Source organism: Lolium perenne, chromosome 5 (assembly GCF_019359855.2).
Source record: "Lolium perenne isolate Kyuss_39 chromosome 5, Kyuss_2.0, whole genome shotgun sequence".
Lineage (NCBI taxonomy): Eukaryota > Viridiplantae > Streptophyta > Magnoliopsida > Poales > Poaceae > Lolium > Lolium perenne.
In genome coordinates this window covers 132190340-132210854 of record NC_067248.2, presented here as the reverse complement: position 1 = coordinate 132210854, position 20515 = coordinate 132190340, and the positions used below count along the sequence as shown (strand labels likewise).

The window sequence follows — 20515 nt, the reverse complement described above, 5'->3', positions numbered from 1 at the left end:
TCAAATCAATAGCAAGAAAAGTTCAACTAGAAGATGGGTTCTATTTGAAGATATAATAACTGGGAATGGATATAAGGTTGTTTTTGAACATATTAAAGGAAAAGATAACTGTTTACCTGACATATTCCCTCGTTCATCAATTTTGCAGAAATGAAGAGAGGAATGAATTTCAATGGAATGGAAACATTCTCATTTGGAGCTGAAAATAAACTACGAATATTCCCTCCAAATTCATACAAATTCAAGCCGAAGGATCACATTGTCCTCGATGATATGCAAGAATGCATATTGGACAATTTGTGGTATCAATATAATAACAAAAGAGATGAGAAGGGATATTTTCTATCAATCCTAAATAGCCTTTCTGAATATTTTAATATGATTAATGGGAAAATACCCTCATCAGAAAATATTGAAATACCAGAGGTAAAACCATTGTACATCCTATATGATGGAAAGACACCTAGAATTTATACCACATTCGAAAAAATAATTGAAGCAAAAGAAGCAGCAAAATATACAGGAGGAGCATCCTGGAAGAAATATACCAATATTGATGAAGCATTATCTCTCGCAAGAACAATGATAGGAATAAATTACTATATAGAGCCTGAAGCAAAAAAATATATTAATAAGCAAAAACTGGCTCAAAGTAAAATAGCCTCAAAACAGATACCTATCAAAAAGACAATAGAAGAAGGCCAAACTTCTTCAAAGAAGCCAGAAGGCCAAACTTCTTCTACAAAGCCAAAAGAAGAAGAATTGCAAAAATATGGTTCATATAAGCAATGCCTTATACAGGGTGGTGATCCATTGGATGGAGAATATATAGACCAAAAAATAGATGCGAAAATGGAAGATACAAGGAATTCAATCATATCAGAAATAAAAGAACAAGTTCTAAGAGAAGTACGAGTCGAATTTACTGAAATTTTTTATGAATTAAAGATGCAGTATGAAGAAAAATTTAAAAGCTTTGAGGAAGATTATTTCCTAAAATTTGATAGCAAGACCGATGATACAATGGAAGATTCACAACCACCAGAATAAGTCTGAGATATTGATATGTATATCAATACTTCGGGCATGGAGGACATGACCCCCCCAAATAATATAAGGTATATTGATAACGTGTTATCAATAAATTGGGCGGGGAAGACCCCCCTTTTTAATAAAAATAAAAATAAAAAATAAAATGATAAATGCTACTGTAGCAACAGTGAAATTTCCACTGTAGCAACAGCAAAAAAAAAAAAAAAAAAAAAAAAACATGTATCCTGGTGTACATGCCAAGAAGGGCAAGCATGTAGACTTCAAGCATACAAGGCGTGCCCGAGAAGATTGCCACGAATGCGTGCTCTCCTGTAGCACCAATAATATGGTCGGTCTTGCATCAAGACAAGATCACCAATTATATGGTCGGTACTGTATCACACAGTATCACCAATTATATGGCCAATACTGTATCACACAGTATCACCAATAATATGGCGAATACTGTGACACCAACCATTTCCACGTGGTGCCATGAAGAGAAGCGCCGAGAAGGGCCACGAAGCGGTGCTGGAGGCATCTCTCCCTCCTATAAAAGGAGGCCAAGCCTCAGAAGAAGGATCACCAGCCAGAGGAGCAAGCATCAAGCATCCAGAGCACATCCAGAGCACACTCTCCGCTCAGTAGTAGTAGTAGTAGTTCTTCCCTAAAATAAGAAGCCTCCATAGAAGAAGGCGCTTGTAAGATATATCTGGAGAAGTTGTAAGGTATTTCCTCCGTCCGTGTGTAAACCCTTCGGGGGTTCCCGAAAGGGAAACCCGTATGTAAATTATATTGTGGAAATGAAGTAGTTCTGCGTGTTTCCCTTGATCTTTTTATCATGTTTATATGGGATAGGTTTTTATGCTAGGGATCCTATAGGAGAAATCTCTGCGTGTAGTTCTCTGTTAAGCCCTGCATGTGGCGTCAGAACGAGAACCGTAGCCGTAGAGAAGTGTTCCCTTCGGGTGGAACTGCCTGGGAAGACGATAAAAATCAACCCATATAAACTTGGCTAAAAACATCTAGGGAAAGAAACTTAGCTGCTTCTGAAGCAATGCAATGATAAATACGGGGAGTACTGAGTAGGACTATTACACCACTGCGCACACCGACGAAAGTACCGTTGGCCTCGCCAGCCTCCAAGATCCTGCAAAAATCCAAAAAATAATCTTAGCATTTAATAAATTTTAATCAGTTTATTTTAATTTCGAATTTATTAGTAAATAAATAGTAATCTGTGTATATTGGTATCAGAGCTAGTGTTCAATCATTGAAAGGTTAAAGTATCTAAATTTAGAAGTTAGCACAGGAAAGGTAGTGAAATCCAAAGATAATATTGACATAAGGTGTAGAATAAATCCGTCGGAAGATCATACCTGGCATACTTCCCATAGCCAGTTAAATATTGTCGTTGATCTGATATATAACTTTTTCATATCTTGGGGAAAAAGGCAAGAAAATTTAGACCAAAAATTAGAAAGTTTATTGAAAGAATATCAAAAACTCATTGAAAGATTTTCAGGTTTAAACAATAAAGTTGATATAGCTTTGCATAAGCTAGAAGAAGCAAAAACAAGACAGAACACGGTCTGTAGGAATAACGATTATATTAAAGAAGAAGTGTTATCCCTTGGGAAAAGTATAGGGGTTTGTCTGAATAAAAACAAAGACCTATTCACAGGTGCTGAAACAAGACAAGATATTCTTAAAATTAAAGAATTAGTGCAAGAAGTAAAGAAATTGATCCTTTCATAATTTGCATGACCGAATATAACCAAGCCTTAAACGAAGTAGCAAAATATTTAACACCTCCTATTGGTTTTTCTGATCACGAATCACCAAAAGAAGACTCCAAAATAATCATAAAACAAAATAACACAATCATCCAGTTATTACTTCAGACTTTAGAAAAGCTAAATAGTGTGCAGAAAAACAAAGAAATTGTGCTAGCCTCATCTGGGTTAGTAACATCGTCGAGAAATATCAATTCAGAAAAATGGATATATCTAAAAACTTCGCTAGAAGAGACAGAAACCTCCAGTTTATAAGACAAGACTCAAAACCGTTGTCAATAAAGCATAGATTATCATGCAGTACAGCTGATGATGTTAATAATTTAGAAGAAGTTATAGACCTTGAAAGAGATCTAGAAAGGTATCAGAAAGATACGCTAAGAAAAATAAAACCACAACAAGTATATCATATGGGTATGTTTGAAAGTAGAAGCCTGTTCACGAATTGCAATTCGACAAACAGTTCACCGTTTGGTTGATGCCCAAGGTAGACAACATGTCAAGGTCTGTTTCTGTTCATGTTGGCAGGAGGCTCACTTTTTTCCAGGAAGATATCTCCAAAGTACTAGGGACACCATGCGGTGGGAAAGATGTATGGGACGCATCGCTAGATAAATCACAGGATATGCGGAATAAAATTCAATCTCTCATTGGTATGGACGATACCAATAAATCTCCGATCAAAGCTGCTGAAAAAACCTTGCAAGCGTTATGCGGGCGAGAACTGATAGGCGATGAAGTCAAAATTTTCAAGATTTCATTTGTAATTTTTGTTGTGTGTATGATTGTTGACAGCAATAACCCAGGAGATCAAGAATCAGTCAATTTCTGGCCAGCTCTCACAGATCCTGACCTGATTCACACTTTCAACTGGTCAAACTATTTGTTGGATGCCATGTTCTCCGCATGTGCCGCTTCAAAAATGGCACTTCGAAAAAATGTAAAGAGGTGTGCCATCAGGAACCCTCCGGCCCCTCCAGCCCCTCCAGCTCCGAAAGTGTTGAAGGCGGCCGATCAAGGAGATGGCAGAGCACTGAAACGACCTCGCAAGCAGAAGGAGAAGCTTGAAGATGGTGACTGCAGCGAGTCTGGATCGTGCAGCAAAAATGAGTTTGACTAATCTAGCTTGCTCCTTTTATGTAAGAAGACATGTTGGTCCTAGTTTGCACCTTATCACTCTAGCAAGAAACTCCTTTTATGTAATAGTACCGTATTATCACTCCGTTCCTTTGTGCCATCGACTTTATGAAGCTTAAATTACTATTATGACTGTTATTATTATGGATGAAGTAATTTTTATATCTTGTCGCAATTAATTTTTAATGTGTTTCAAATAGTTAATATATTTAAGAATTATATGCACACAATTGTATGAATTTTCAACACCATATAGAACATATGATGTGTACAAAATCAAAACAAATATGCAATTTGTATTACAGCTTATACAACCTACTGGACATTGAGTCATGGTACGAACAACTGATATGCCAGAATTTATATAATAAGCAAATCAACATAGGATTAAACCATCTACTGATCTGAATTTTACAGTCTTACACACTCATTTTGATTGTTTCACATCCTGCTTGCAATCCAAACACAAACTAATGCAATACATATCACTGTCCAGCGGATCAGGATAAGCTCTGAAACTACATGTGAACTGGGATCTGCCTCTAAACATCCACTTTTTGCTCCATACTTGCTCTTTGGTTTGAAAGATGTTGTACTGGATAGCTCGTCTTCCCATTCCCAAAACTTGCATTTCTGTAGATAAAAGAAAAAAAAATCTTTCAGGACTGAAAGTGCTATAAAGTTCAGTGTAAATTGCAGATTTTTCAGATACACTAACCTTAACCATGCCACACTTGATGAAGATCCTGCCAGGATTTGCTTCAGTTCCTGACTTCCAAAGGTCAGCTGGTTGGTTGCAGTGACAAAGATATTTCGAATTACCAAGGTAACCACCATTGCTCTCATACACCATCTTTGAAACCGAAGACATCACTAAGGTAGTTTATTTATCCAGGTAGATACAAGGAACTAGTGAATTTGCAATGGATAAGAGAGCTACAAGCAGAAAGGCTCAGTATTTTTTGTGCATCAGCAAGTGTAGAAGGCAAGGTTTTTATAGGCCAACTAGCCGTTTGAAAAGGTACCACCTCGTTATCCACATTGTACTGCACACTGTACTGCGAAAAATACATGATATAGCCGTTGGGTAACTGACAAGCAAAACGGAATTATAATCCATGGATACATACAACCTATGATTTTATACTAAAATAGTGGTAAACATATAAAACATTAGCAATTTCAATCATCTATTGGTACTTTATTATTTTTATAGTGAATAAAGAAAAGACCATTCTTATTTAAAACTTCCTTCTAACATAATGTGCTTTTTTTTTGGAATTTTGCTGAACAGTTTTTATAATAAATTCATCAAACGGGCATTACTAAATAATTTTTTCCAACACATTTTAATCAACATGTGTGGTTGGATGAGTTTTTTTTCTTCATTCCGACAAGATCATATGTGATTAAACAAAATTGTAACTTTCAAAATGAGCTCAGACCAACAAATTAGCAACAAACCAACGTACTGGATAAAAAATTACCTTACACAAAGTGTTCGTAATTCATAGGAAACCACAAATTAGCTGGAGTAGCACTACAAGCAGTGTATACAATACTGGTAAAATTAAAATTGATACATATCTAGGATAATATGAATTACTTCCACGCATTAACCTATTTTGCGACATATGTCGATTTTCGGCCGCAGGTAGACCTGTTGTGCCCAGTCTCCCCACAACTTTTGCACCTGCGCTGTGTTGCAGTCCCTGTGCTATGTACAATGTTAACTAGGCAAGCAGATGTGCTGTGTTGAGTAGAACCACAGGATCCACAATGTTCAACTGTGTAAGCACCAGTCTTTAGGAACCTTGTTGATCTACGAGGTATATCGTCGTCAACAGCCTGTCCATTGCAACCTGAAGCAACAGGTCTTTTCCTAGACCCAGGTGACTCTATTGGTGACTTAAATCTCAGCTCCTTAGGTCGACCACGAGATCTTACACGTGGAGGAGCAGCGCAAGCCGCGTCGAACACCAGCCTTTCTGAACATTCTTCTGGTAAAGATGTAGCCTCGACACCATTGCTAGCAGGATCATCTACTGTCATTGCCGAAATTACAGCCTTCGCCTGACTAACATAGTCAACCGCTACCTCGAATGCTTGCCTCGATGTTGATCCCAAACCAACTAGCTCCATCGCGCAAGCGTGCAATAAACCATGCATGGAAGCAGCGTCATCTCCCCGAGAGACAGATTCTTTGTAACCTGGTATGAAGCACTGCACTCCATTCCTTGCAGATATTGTCCATCTCTTCATAACAAGACATTCAGGTATACAAACAGCTCCTGTATGCACAAGGACCTGCAAACGTATCAGCGTTAGGGTTTTAGATGTTGTCTATTACCCAAACAATATGTGCATGCCTAAAAAATATCTATAGACAAGAAAATGTATAATTTAAGTACTTGAGAGTAATACCTTAAGCATGTGGCGACATGGTATGCCCGAGTGTTCAAATGATTTGCAGACACATACAAAGTCTGTTCTGTCTGAATTTACTACAACCACAAACTCTTTCCTTGCATAGGCAAACTCAGCCCTAGCATTTGCATACTTAATAATGTACCTCCCACCGTCTTCATATTCAGTGCAGTTAAAAGATCCAGACCTGAATAATTCTCTGTAAAAACGCTCGAACATATTCCTAGTGTATATTCTGCTACCATGCTTCTCTATAGGGACGCCGGCACGGAGTAGGAAGTTTACCTAAAATAAATAATGATGTTTGGAAATGTCATCAAACTAAACAATGACATTTTTAATGCTATCAAAAAGTACTTAAATTCTGACTTCTTTAACCTGCTTAGTTGCATGCTCTTCCCTTCCCTGGTCCGCCACACGGCCCGTAACTAGCTTTGTCAAACCGTGTAACAAAAAGATGCATAGGTGCTGATCGCGGTATATAAGTCTTTAGCACGTGGTTTGCACTCTCGCTTCTTTGTGTGCTTGTCATACCAGCGCGTAATGTATCTTTGAAGTATGGTTTAGCCCACATGTCACGGTTCTCGTATGCTCTAGTCAAGAACTCGTTTTCACCAAGCCCATGTTCAGTAACAATTTCTGCCCAACGTGTCTCAAACTCCACAACCTCAACTACCTGGTCAAGCAGCTCATGAAGATCTCTTTTAAATGCCGAGTTCTTGCTGTATATTGGCCCTGATGACTCCTTTGCTTTACGAAGCACGTGCCACTTGCACCACCGATGTCGAGTGTCAGGCCACTCTGACTCAATGGCCACACGCATCTGGTGACACTGATATGCATATTTTCAGCAACAAACATATGTCATAACATATCTTAAAAAACTGAACTAAAAATTAGAATTAAAATCATCTCTAATCAAAAAGTACCAGTGAGAATTGTTGTTGGTGCATCTCTCCCCATCAGGGCGACAAAGTTGCGGAATGTCCACTTGAAAGCCTCTATAGTCTCTTCTGTTAGCAGCACACCAGCGAAAATTATGCTCTGAAAGTGGTTGTTGACACCGACAAAAAGTCCGAAAGGCAGGTTGTATAGATTAGTCCTATATGTGGTGTCGAACGTAACAACATCGCCGAAAGATGCATAGTCAATCTTACTGGAACCGTGCGCAAAAAGCAAGGACCTTACTCTTTTCTGATCATCTAGGTCCATGCATATAGAGAAACCAGGATCCCTAGCTTTAATCCTAGCAAAGTTTTCTAGCGTCTTTGTCATATCTCCTTCTATAGACTCCTGAGCTAGTTTTGCACACAAGGTACGGACAGATTGCCTGCTGAATGGGACGTAAGAATCAGACTGGTGAACTGTCCCAACTATTGAGCAAACCCTTGATAGTTGCACGTTGTTTGCTCTTAGGTGCCTCACCAGCTCACGAGTATTACCATCGATACGGCTGTGTGAAGGCCACCGACGCTTTTCACCGCACGAAACAGACAATTGGTGGGTGTGCTGACATACAAATCTCTTAACATACCAGGACTCATCATCTGACCGTAGCAACGACAGTATGCAAGGACAGTCACACCTGGACGAACGACTATGATCTGACGTGTCCCTGCCCTGCAAAAAAAACATTCAAACTCTTTACTATCACCATTATATGTCTATAACATGATACTAGATCTGCTAGGTAACATAAATGAACAATAATAACATACCTCACATGAACAGACTATGTCCTGCCTGCTTTTCAGCTTTGATGTATTTATCCGGCTCCTACCATACCTAATTCCGAAACCAATTTCCCATGAGTACATGTTGAAAAACTCGTAAGCTTCCTCCAAAGTTTGAAACACTTGTCCTATGCTTGGCTCAAATATGCATTTTTCTCCCCTGCCAGATGCTTCTCTTAGAGCCCTCTCCACAGCTCCATAGTTCCAGGACGCAGGAAGGCAAGTACCAGACGGCATGCTGCTAAAAAGGTAATGCACATTAAGATCTGTTTATATGCTACTGCTACCATATCTTACTATAACACGGACAGTTCTAATTTTAAAACTCTACCAGATTATAGAAGTAAGAAACAAACCTGTTGGACTGATCTCTAGCATCCATCCAATCAAATTCTGGATTAACAATCAAATTTGCGATTTACTGCTTTTATGCTTCCTCTGATGTATCCTGCAGCAGTATCTTTAGTTGTTGTATATGATACAGCAGTGCAGCAGTATTTTTGATTCCCTCTGATTTCCAATCAAATGTAACTTTCTGCTATGCAAACTACAGAGCAAGTCTTATATGTAATTGTAGAAAAAAGTGTAGAAATAGTGTGCAATATGAACTGTATTTATATGTGTAGTACAGTCGAAGTTACACTTCACCTTCTAACCAAGATTATACACTGTAGAATGCAACTATACAATTCGGCCAGAACCACTAACGGTTGTAACGCCTGATGAAGATTCCGTCAGCTCACTCTATTGCTACAAGTAGGAATCTTCATCCATTCAATTTCCAGCACACTATATCCAATGGCTGCCATGGTGTGCATAGCTAGCCACCATGGTAGCAAATCCGCGTCGTATAAAATAGTGGGCTACCATGGTGGCTAGCTATGCACACCATGGCAGCCATTGGATATACAGCACATCATTCCGGATCTGCACATGGGAGCACAAAATCCAAACGCCTGCATGTTAACGCCATGTGTTACCTAGTTGAATAGAGCTCACCTTTTCAAAATTTCAATAGACACCCATTCACACGCAGTACACATTACAATACACTTTACACGCAGTACACATTACAATACACATGCTGAAACAGTGTCCAAAGTAGAAGATTGAGCTATGCAAACTGTACAAAGCACGATGAAATACACTTCGGCATGTATTACCTCCCACAACACCTTTTCTCACTCTATATCCCTGTACACAAAATAATTACTGCCCAAAATTCATGAACACAACAATCCTTCCTTCATCTGTTCTAAAACAATCAGAAGCTTGCGCTCTCCAGGATTCAAAATCCAGGTATTTACTTATATCATTCTCCTACTGGAAACCTTCAATCCAAACCAGTTTAACATTCTTACTCATTTATTTATACCAAATTTTGTACAGTTCATCATCATGAGCAGCTCCACATCTTCTTGGGCTAGCAGGAAAGGTCGCTCACAAAAGAACAACTTACCAAGCATCCCAGAAGAAAAGGGTGTCCACCGGCATGTTCCATATGCAAACTCCCACCTGTTCCTGCAGCTTAAACCGCATAGTCAAGATGTTCACGCAGCAGCAAAAAACCATTGCCGAATCAACAGGGTTTTGCTCCTTCGCAAAACCTGTTCACGAATTGCAATTCGACAAACAGTTCACCGTTTGGTTGATGCCCAAGGTAGACAACATGTCAAGGTCTGTTTCTGTTCATGTTGGCAGGAGGCTCACTTTTTTCCAGGAAGATATCTCCAAAGTACTAGGGACACCATGCGGTGGGAAAGATGTATGGGACGCATCGCTAGATAAATCACAGGATATGCGGAATAAAATTCAATCTCTCATTGGTATGGACGATACCAATAAATCTCCGATCAAAGCTGCTGAAAAAACCTTGCAAGCGTTATGCGGGCGAGAACTGATAGGCGATGAAGTCAAAATTTTCAAGATTTCATTTGTAATTTTTGTTGTGTGTATGATTGTTGACAGCAATAACCCAGGAGATCAAGAATCAGTCAATTTCTGGCCAGCTCTCACAGATCCTGACCTGATTCACACTTTCAACTGGTCAAACTATTTGTTGGATGCCATGTTCTCCGCATGTGCCGCTTCAAAAATGGCACTTCGAAAAAATGTGTCATACAATCCACCAGCAGGCACCACCCTTTTCCTCCAGGTTTGCTTCTCATCCCTCCCCCACACTCCAGGTGCATCTTTTTTCATTACGGAACAAGTTTTGCGTTGTTTTTTCATTTCCTAGTCTTACCATTTTCATCGCACTCTGCATTTAGATTTTCTATCTAGACAACATGGATTACGAGCAGACCTCACTTCCTAAGGGCAGCAAGTCTCGTATGGAGTTATTCGATGCGAGAACCTTTTCCAAACACGTGTTGGCCGAAACAATCGGTTTAAGGGGGCAGACACCGTGCAGGATGTTCGGCGCTGGCAAGGTCAGAGCAACTGCAACTAAAAAACTGTCCTTTCCAGCTAACGTCAATTAGTCAGAAGTATACGCAACATCATTTTTTTGTTTTGCTTGCTTACACAAATCAGGAAACCTACTGACATTATTAAGTTTAATTAACAGCCCAGGGCAGACACCGATGTTGTGTACAGAAGGGGCGTAAACAATCGGACCACAAATTCTGTTGCAACCACCTCGAATACTAATCACCAGAAACGATCGAGGACAGACACCGCTGTCCAGGCACGACAACAACAACAACACCATGGAGCTGCGACAAATAAGGAGCATGAGCCCCCCATCACAGTATGTTTTTCAATTGCAACACTTGTGTAAAACTAATCTACTACAACAGTTTCCTAACAATATCTTTCATATCAATTTTTGTATTTTAACCAACCCCCAGCAAAGCATGAAGATGATATTGGCAGCCAAAGCACACAAGGCGAAGTGCCTAAAAATTCTTACCCAGGCACGCCAATCAATAGAGGAAGAGTCAGAGAAACTTCTAGACGCATTCAGCAAAATATCATTAGAGTATTCCAGTGATTTAGCTGAAACAAAGACATACCCCCCCGGACATACACCGTCACCAACAAATCAATTCAGAACAGGTTATTGTTTTTACATTTCTTGGTATAATGCTTCACCATATAGGTTATGCACCAAATCAATATTTATGCTAATCTTACTCACATTATACAGATGTCAACACCCCACCCCAGCAAGGAGCACGAAACAGACAGGCATGCGATGCACCTTCATTTTCACTAGGACCAGAATTTGAAACCTGTGTCATCACTGGACCCACACCTAGTCCTGTCACACCTATATCACCAATAGGACCCAGCCCTCCTAGAAAAACAATACGAATGTCAAGCCCCAACTCCCCTTTATCCTCAACCAAGATTAAGTCAGGAGAATTCCTATTCAACAAGCGCTGTTCGGAAAAGATAAACCTTAACGATGACGCCTCCGAGTTAGAATTCACACAGTCTCCTGTCACAAAGAAGCAGGTACGGGAAGGTAGAATTATATGCCCCCCTAGGGATTGTTCAGCGAAAATCTGCTCGAAGAGGCTCGAGGCTGCCAATAATTTCTACAAGTGGGCACTTAGAGCTTCCGTAGACCCAAACAGGTAACAAAAACCATTCCCCAAGACTAAATAAACTGCAGTCACAACAAATACCAACTTTTCACCTTCTTCACAAATTTTTTTTCAAACAGGTTCTGGATACGACACGGTTCACCTAAATTCATAGAGATATCTTCTGAAGACATTGTTGCTCAATTTGGACCTAACGGCTCATTAGGCCCTGATACATGCGACATGACGATGCTACGAAAATACCAACACACAGGACAACAAGGCAAATCTGTGGATTGGAGGCACTACTTGGAAACAGACTTCCCGGTTTGTACAAAACCCTTTTCCATTTTAGTGAACTTCATCCACAAACTATATTCTGATATACGTTTGTTCAACTCATTTAAGATGCGTGTTATCGCCGGTGAAGACTACTTATCTTCCAGAAGCATCCAACATCAGTGGGTTGGCAAACACATAAGCAATGACATATCAAAATGCATGCTGGTAACAAGCTAACCACAGTTTGTCCTCACTCCCTCCTATGCATAGAAAATTTCTTAACTTTCTAAACCTGTGTCAAATAGTTCATTACCATGGTGGTCGTAAAAGGATCGTGGGCATGCATAGCATGGGACATGAAACGAAGACAGATCACCATACACGCCGCCGGTAACAGGGATGGTAACTGGTCAGATTATGAAAAGATCGTAACCATGCTGAACTCTGCATTCCGCCGCTGCATCGAATCTTTCTTCGATGGTTGGAGCGTCGACTGGGAAGAGTGGGCAAGGGTATACACAACCTCATCATCTCTTGATGTCTTAAGACCCGACGGGTAAGTTATTACATGTCCTAAAATAGATTCATCATCTATTTATCCAATCCCACACTAACAATATTTATCCGCACTATTGATGACAAAATCAGCTACGACTTTGGTCCTGAAGCTCTCCAGTTCTGTCGAACATTTGACGGTGTGAAGCAGGGAGGAAAACTTACATCGGTACTTTCCTATTTAGCAGTTTTACTTTTATCCTATAAATAAAAAAGCAGTTCGTTTTTGCCTGTACTAACATTCTTTACATCTTCCTTTCCACGCGTCACATATCAGGCGTCCCAGAAATGCCCAACAAATGCTGAAATGTTGTTTGATCTGTTGCACCTACGTGGCAACTCCGGTGCCCTCCCAACGGAGTTTGTACAAGACATAGATGAATGAACTAGTTTTGTTACCACTCCCCAACATCTCACATGTAACGCAACATGCGCAATAATTGTTCTTCTTTTATTCTCTGGTCCATAGATTTTTAGAAATCTAGCAGCAAGCATTGAATTTTCTGGATCCTCAAACATCGCGATGCAAGTCATTTATTTTCTTGTTTCACCTGACGTTCATCAAATATAGTAACAACTGACACATACAACCAGGTTAAATTTTTTTTGGCCGACAGGTGATTTCCTAGACATCTAGATCGTCCCATTTGTTAACCACACCCACACCAGATTTACATCCCCCTTATAATCTAAAACAACTCAACACACAATTTCCTTATCCTATAAAAAAGCTTCATTTTTCTCAACACATAAAACACATCACTTCGCGATGATTACCCACCTAGGAAATCTACTTATTTTTGTAAATATATTTCACCAACAAATTAGGAGGTAGAACTTCAGGAAAAAGCAATTCCAACCTAAATTACACAATCTGTCCTAGTTGCATCTACAGTGCAAACAACATCATATTCGAAGTTACACCAAACCAACAGGAAGCAACCGGTAGTAAGCAGAACTGTAAAACAAACAACACAATGCTATGTGCAATCAATTATACACTTCAATTCTACATATTCTTCTACTGTTAAGCCAGCCAGGAAATGTACCGGTAACTGTATTCTAAAACGTATATGCTCTGTAGATCTATTACCCTCCATCGCCTATATAGTTGGCACCAAAACGGCTCAACCTGTACAGAACAAGAACACAACATGAAACAAGCCAACTCATCAACACTGCAAGAATTCAACACTCCAAAGCCAATGAAGAGACAGATTGACTCTTCTGCACAACAGTCCGCCACCGCCACACCATCTTACATGCTTCCTCTCAAGAGGAGGAAGACAACCCAAAGCACCAGTAGCCAGCACACAAGCCAATCATCGGCCAATCCTATAGACCACAATCTCTCTGAACCCAAGCCAAACTACCTCACACACGCCGACACCCCAGCCCCTTATGAAGACAGCGACTCTGCGGCGCACGCCGCGATCTCCGACATGTCCATTTCAGCTGCCAGCATTCAGACTCAACAATGGTCCAACATCGCCAAGGCCGACACACCCATCCTCACCGTGCAAACTGTTGTCACCGACACGACGGCAGTCCACGTTTATGAGGATTACAAGCTGACTGATGATGCAATCCTGCAAGCAGACCCAGAAGACTTGAGTCTGAAGCAGGAAACTGAAGAAATGTCTCCAGAAGGCTTGCTGAACTCCGGCTACTACTGCGATCCCGGATCACATGTTGTTCAGGTACCCATGCAGTTTGTTGATCACACTATCAACGAATCATACAGCATCCCATCCACTCCAGTACTTCATTTTCAAGTTGATGATGAGACTGAAGCAATGGAAAATGGAGTGGGAGCGGATTACTCTTATGAGCAATGCCCATACCCTACAGACATAACTGCAGGAGCAGAAAGTGAAGTGCAGCACATACCCTCAGTGGAGGAAAACGATGCTGCCAATGTGATAGATCATGACCTTGAGCAAGCCCTCCGAGACTCCATCAGAACACATGGGGAGGAAGAAGCTCAGATGCAAATGCTGGAGGAAAACAGGAGGATCAACAAAAACCTTGACCAGTGGCTGGCTGCAGTTAGCAATGTCGACGACCCAGAGCTGAACCAACCACCCAACAATGGAGAGCAGCACCATCAGTCCTCACCATTTGACTGTAGCAAGAACTGACAATGTGCCACCAAGTCACCAGACCAAGAAGCATGAGCCACCACACAACCGAGATAGCACTCCAGTTTCAAATCAGCAGCACCCCCACTCCCCCCCCCCCCATTGTTCAATCAAAACGCATGTTTATTTCTTAGTTCTAGAACTACTGTTGTATCGCCAATCTCGCTACCAGCAATCATTTCGCCTTAATTTAGGATGTTTCACAATTTCAGTTATTTAAACATTGCCTCAACTCTTTTTTATGCTTGTACTAAAAAGTCAACTAGTACCATCATACAGTCTCGCTACCATCAAATTCATTCAAATTATCAAGCATATTCCTGTATATTTTCGTCCAAATAGATTTGTCCACAGATCGATTGTATAATTTTAGTATAATTTAACAATTCATCAAGCCTAGGCAAAAAAAGCAATAAACCAGCAGCTTCACAATATAAATCTGGACAATCCAATTACATCTCCCGTCACCAATCCTTATAATTCTACCAATAGATTAAGTGAGTAGAATTGTTATCCCAAAGAAACAGAACACACTAAAAGATTTTCAACCTCCATCACCTATTAATGGATCTAGGGATTACCTGCAATACTGCGCTATCCCCTTTTCCTGAATCCCGAAGTTCTACCAGATGCATCTATCCAACCAGCTCTATCGATGTTGTTCGGGAGATTTACACAGCCCACTATCCAAACATGAGGACGAAGCTCGACCGCCGATCTCTAATCCTAATTTCGCACCCCAAATAGAGCCTTTTTTTTAAGGCTGCTGCTTTATGCAAGAACACAGTATACCTACCCGCACCCACTTTACGTTATACAAGCACCCCCCCCCAAAAAAATAAGAATTTCCAATTTAGATGTGCCTATAAGCACTTTTTTATGCTAACCAACATTAAATCAAACATTATAACTCACCATTACGATGTCTTTTTTTGTATTAATAATATGTTTATACACTTTAATAACTATCAAAATCATCAAACCTTCTTTTGACAAATAATTTTTTGTTAATTTTTCCTAGTAATTAGAGTATTTTTTCAATTTTTTTCCAATAGCTTCTATAAGTTAAGCCTTCAGATAAAGCACTTTCATTCGTGAATTACAGTCTACATGAATGAACCTTTTTAATTTCTAATTTATATTTAAACAATAGAATTTACGTGGGCAACGGCATCAGTCCACACTACGTACCAGTTCTACCGCTGTCTAACACCATCCACTTTTTCATGTCCACTGTATTTTCATCCAATGTATATCCTGCCCGTCAAAGACTTGAACTACCTCACTTGAGCCGCCCCAAAACATTTTTCTTGACCCTACAATAAGTTCAGGAACAATTTTTTCAGTAGCTGGATAATTGCTTATCACATGTATTAGATGGCGATGGAATAAATAATTTTAATCGTACACAACTTCAATATTCACACAAAACAATTTTTTACACAATAAGTTAAAATTGTATCCGCCAATTACTAGAAGCGAGCCCGTTACATTGAAATCATTTTTTTCAAAGTCGTTCATTTAATTCTTTTCATTTTATAGAGTTGCCAAACCAGAAAACCTCGTGTTTAAAACAACAACCGCTAAAAAAAATCCTTAACCAATTCTTACGCGATCATATAATATAATCCTGAGAGATCTTCCTCCAACCGATATTCTTAATATAATAAGATCTTGTATAATTCCCTAATCGTCGTCGTCCATACCTGGACTGGCAACCATCACTGTACTCCTAGCGAGTGGAGCAGTCAGTAGATTGTCTCTCTTTCCGTCCGCCCGCCATAGGACAGTGTGTGTGCAAGAACAATGATGCATAGGAGATACCCACAAACCACCATATTGCAGGCATTTTATATAGGCTACGCCCTCGGGAAATTCTGAGATTAAGCATATCTATAGATTGAATGGATTTTCCACTAGTTGATATAGTCGTGCTGAGCGATCTAGTTTGAAAACAAGCATTAAAAAATGAAGGTCTAAATGTATACCAGTCACATATTAAATCCTATAAAGGCTCTTTCGTTTTTGTATGTAATTTACAGTAATCGTATAGATGTAATACAATCGACCATTTTTTTTTCCAGAAACGAGGGCGGTACGGAAAAATCCGCACATATAACTAAAACAGTTCAACTTAAAAGCCTGCACATGGATTTGGATTGTTTTGAGTAGTAGTTTTTTATGCATAAAAAATGATTTACATTTTATAATATTTAATTTTAAGTTAAAAAATTATTAACATCTCACTTTGGATATACAATTTTTATTCATGCAACCTAGATAACTTCTCAAATGACATTTTTATTTTATTTTATATACAGGCACCTCATCTCACACACACACTGCAAGATGCACTGCATCCAATCCAAAATCCAGTGAAACATGGTTTGCTATACACTTTTTTCTACACTTCAAAGTGCAATACACGGTACAGTCAATCCACAGCTAGTTTTTTGTAATTTATAAGTGTATTACTATCAATTCTACAGATGAAACCAAACTACCGGACGACTCCTTCCTATTTAATAAATCGAAACAAACAAGGAAACCATATTTGTTTGTAGGTAGAGCACGGTATGAAGCCCGTCAAGAGAAGCAGGATCTCCAATGACAAACTTTCTTCTACTGGAGGAAGCTTCTTCGATCACCTGCCTGATGAGATTGTTGTATCCATTCTTGCTTTACTATCCTCATCTGCGAACACTCCAGCCGACCTCGCCGCCGCAGCTATGACGTATGTGCGCATAAAACCAACTTTTTGTTACATCTCACTGACACTTTTATTGGTTCCATTTTTAACATATTCCTTTTCCAGAGATAGGAGGTTCAGTCAGCTTGCACAAAGCAAGCTCGTTCTCAACAAGGCGTCCATGGGTTGCCTAGCTGTCCGAGCAAAAAACTGGTCAGATGCTGCAGACAGGTTCCTACAGAGATGTGCAGAAGCTGGAAACACAGAAGCTTCATACATCCTTGGCATGGTTTGTCACACGAACACAAATTTCATAATTTAACAGCTCCTCCATTCCTTTAAATCTTTCACTGTCTTCGTCACATACATCTTCTTAAGTAATTTACATTGCTTCCAATCAGATTAGGTTTTACTGCGCATGTAGCCGCAGAACCGGAGCAGCTCTAATGGTTTCTGCTGCCAACGGTGGTCATCTGGAAGCAATTTTCTCACTAGCTGTAATACAGTTCAATGGTAGCGGTGCCAGAAAACAAGACCGCGACCTCACACTCGGAGCTGGTCTGTGCGCACGCGCAGCAAAACTAGGGCACGTCGACGCAACAATAGAGCTTGGGCACTGCTTGATGGATGGATACGGTGTGACCAGCTCCCCTTTAAATGGTCGCCTTCTTCTGCATCGAGCGAAGCAGCTGGACGCCGAGAGCGAAAGACAGCAGGCAAGCCTCGGCACCCTATACCAGAAGACGCACCATGCAAACTTGTTCTTGTCTGAATGGTTTTCGCTGAGCACAGATGCAAGGAATGGATCGTACTATAGCGAAACGTCGCTGACTGAACTGCTTGTTGCTGATGGAAACATGCGTCCATGCTCGAACGCTATGTGTGGTAGACAGGAGACAAGGATGCACGAGTTCAGGCGTTGTTCTGCCTGCGCATCGGTCAATTACTGCTCCCGTGCGTGCCAGACTGCTGACTGGAAATTCAGGCACCGTTCGGGCTGCACGCCTAGAAACCAGGGTATCAATCACAACGGTAACCAGGACAATGTTGAACAAGTACAGCCGGAAGGAGGACACGCTGGCGCACATGATGTCTGAATGCAACTTATTTTATGGCAATCTTTTTTTTTCAGTCTGTAAATAGCCAAATAACTGTTTCCTGTAATCGTCCAGAATACAAGTGCCTGCGTCCCACATTTTTTTGTAGTCATACATTAATTATAATCAATTTTTATATGCACTAAGTAAACAAAATATTCGAGCACTTTTTATAATAAACTTGGGTTGTTAATATGTTTAATTAAATACGAACCCCACCACCTTCCCACCATATTTGTTTCTACCATTATTAATCAACCTGCTCTGATACTATTGTAACCACACTCCATGCGCATATAATTTTTTATACCATGGCATGTCACAATAATTTATCTCTGCAACGTTGAATATCTTTTTGCGATCTTATGAATTTACAAACTTCTGTGTCCCATGTCATTTTTGCGAGCCTAGCAGCCCACATGTCTGACAGATTGTTATCAATTTTTGAGCCCCTCCCGTAGTGTTGTCGTTTATCTGTTATCATATCCCCCACATGGCATTACAACATAGCCCCCACTTCTATATATATAAAAAATTTCAAAACAATTCCACACCATGCCATTTCAATTAATTTTTTGGACCACGCATTTCATCTTTCATGGCCTCTTCCATCCCTACAAAATTCCAACAATTATACCACGATGTATATAAAATGTTGCTCTTCACGCAATCATGCCACTCGCGGGCCCCATTTACTTGAATACATATACCCTACCGCTGGCCCGCATCTAGTTGTCATCATCAACCTCGACACATTTTTGCCGTCGAATCCGCTTCGCAGCTGCTAGTACTTTCTCCCTCCAACAATCAGTTAAGCGTCGATCTCACCGCGTAGCTGCTCTTAGCCCGCGCCGCGCAGCTCCGCATTTCATCATCGGCCACTATCATCGGCCACTACGGATACAACATCACCTATACTAGTTAGGTTACCACTGGCCCTGCAATTGTTGCGGCACATATTTTATGTTCTAAACAATTAAACCCGTCTGCAACCATCGTTTTTGTCATTTATTATCTTTCTAACTGATTATCGATGAAACATCTCCACCAGCGGGGTTGTTGAATTGACCCGACGGAGAGTGCTTATTGTGTACCCGATACCCAAGAGTTCCAATTTTTTGCGGAATTACCTCCCGCTTATTATACACTGATACCCCACATGGAATACAACATAGCCCCAACTACTATATATAAAAAAATTAAAAACAATTCCACCTCATCTCCTTTCAATTCACTATTTCCACCACGCTTTTCATCTTTCCTGATTTTACCCGTCCCTACACATTTTCCGCCATTCTACCCCGACTTAGACAAAATGTTGATCTTCACCCAATCATATCCCCCGAGGCCCCATTTTACTGCAATACATAGACCCTTGCGCTTATCCTCATCAAGTTGACATTATCGATGCCTACACCAGTTTGTCATAGACGCCGCGTCCCAGCCGCTAGTAGTATTCGCCTCCAACAATCAGCTACTATTCGATGCCGCCCCGTAGCATCATCTATCCCCCGCCTCCCAGTCATCCCCGGCAACTAGGGACAGAACCGGACGTATACCAGTTAGGTTACAACTGGCATGCAACGGTTGCGGCACATATTTTCTATCTAACTGATTCTCGATCTAACATCTTGGCCAGCCCCTAAGCTTGATTTATCTCAAGCCATTATCAGTATAATATACAATAACCAAAAAAATATAATTTTTTAAATGTTTGCCTTTTCTATACTACTATTCATTACTAATCTATTTTACACATGATGTCTAGACAAAATTAGATTACAAACAATTTAATTTTAGAACACTTGTGGAGGCTACATTGCTTCATTATAGTACACAAATCAAGCGCACCGAAATATCAATATGATAAATTAAACGGTAATGAAAAGCTGGACGCGCCATTGCTGTCTAAAATCCATAGACAAGTGCAGTTCATTTCACAGTAAATCATTGTGTATCCGTTTCATTCTACAGTTTGAAATACAGATACACTGTCGGTCAAAAATCCACGCCACACATACCCTACAAATAAGGACTCATTACCCATCGCTTCACAGATAGAACTCGGAAGGCCAAATACAGTCCTGACATCA

At 40.2% G+C, this 20515-nt stretch overlaps 1 protein-coding gene and 2 long non-coding RNA genes across 3 annotated transcripts; 2 read left to right on the top strand and 1 right to left on the bottom strand.

Annotated features, from left to right (window-relative positions):
- The first annotated feature begins 4896 nt into the window (after window positions 1-4896).
- Window positions 4897-8779, top strand: LOC139831290 (uncharacterized). Its single transcript, XR_011745991.1, has 3 exons — window positions 4897-4986; window positions 8293-8374; window positions 8460-8779. It is a non-coding gene; the product is annotated as an uncharacterized lncRNA (long non-coding RNA).
- Window positions 8780-9298: 519 nt separating this feature from the next.
- Window positions 9299-15419, bottom strand: LOC139831025 (uncharacterized). The gene is made up of 3 exons (XR_011745002.1): window positions 15218-15419; window positions 13545-13627; window positions 9299-9646 (listed from the first exon to the last, which is right to left on the bottom strand). It is a non-coding gene; the product is annotated as an uncharacterized lncRNA (long non-coding RNA).
- Window positions 15420-17212: 1793 nt separating this feature from the next.
- LOC127303578 (F-box protein At1g67340-like) lies at window positions 17213-18422 on the top strand. The gene is made up of 3 exons (XM_051334295.1): window positions 17213-17370; window positions 17452-17614; window positions 17727-18422. Exons 1-3 carry the CDS (start codon window positions 17213-17215, stop codon window positions 18420-18422), a joined length of 1017 nt encoding a protein of 338 aa, XP_051190255.1.
- The last annotated feature ends 2093 nt before the right edge of the window (window positions 18423-20515 follow it).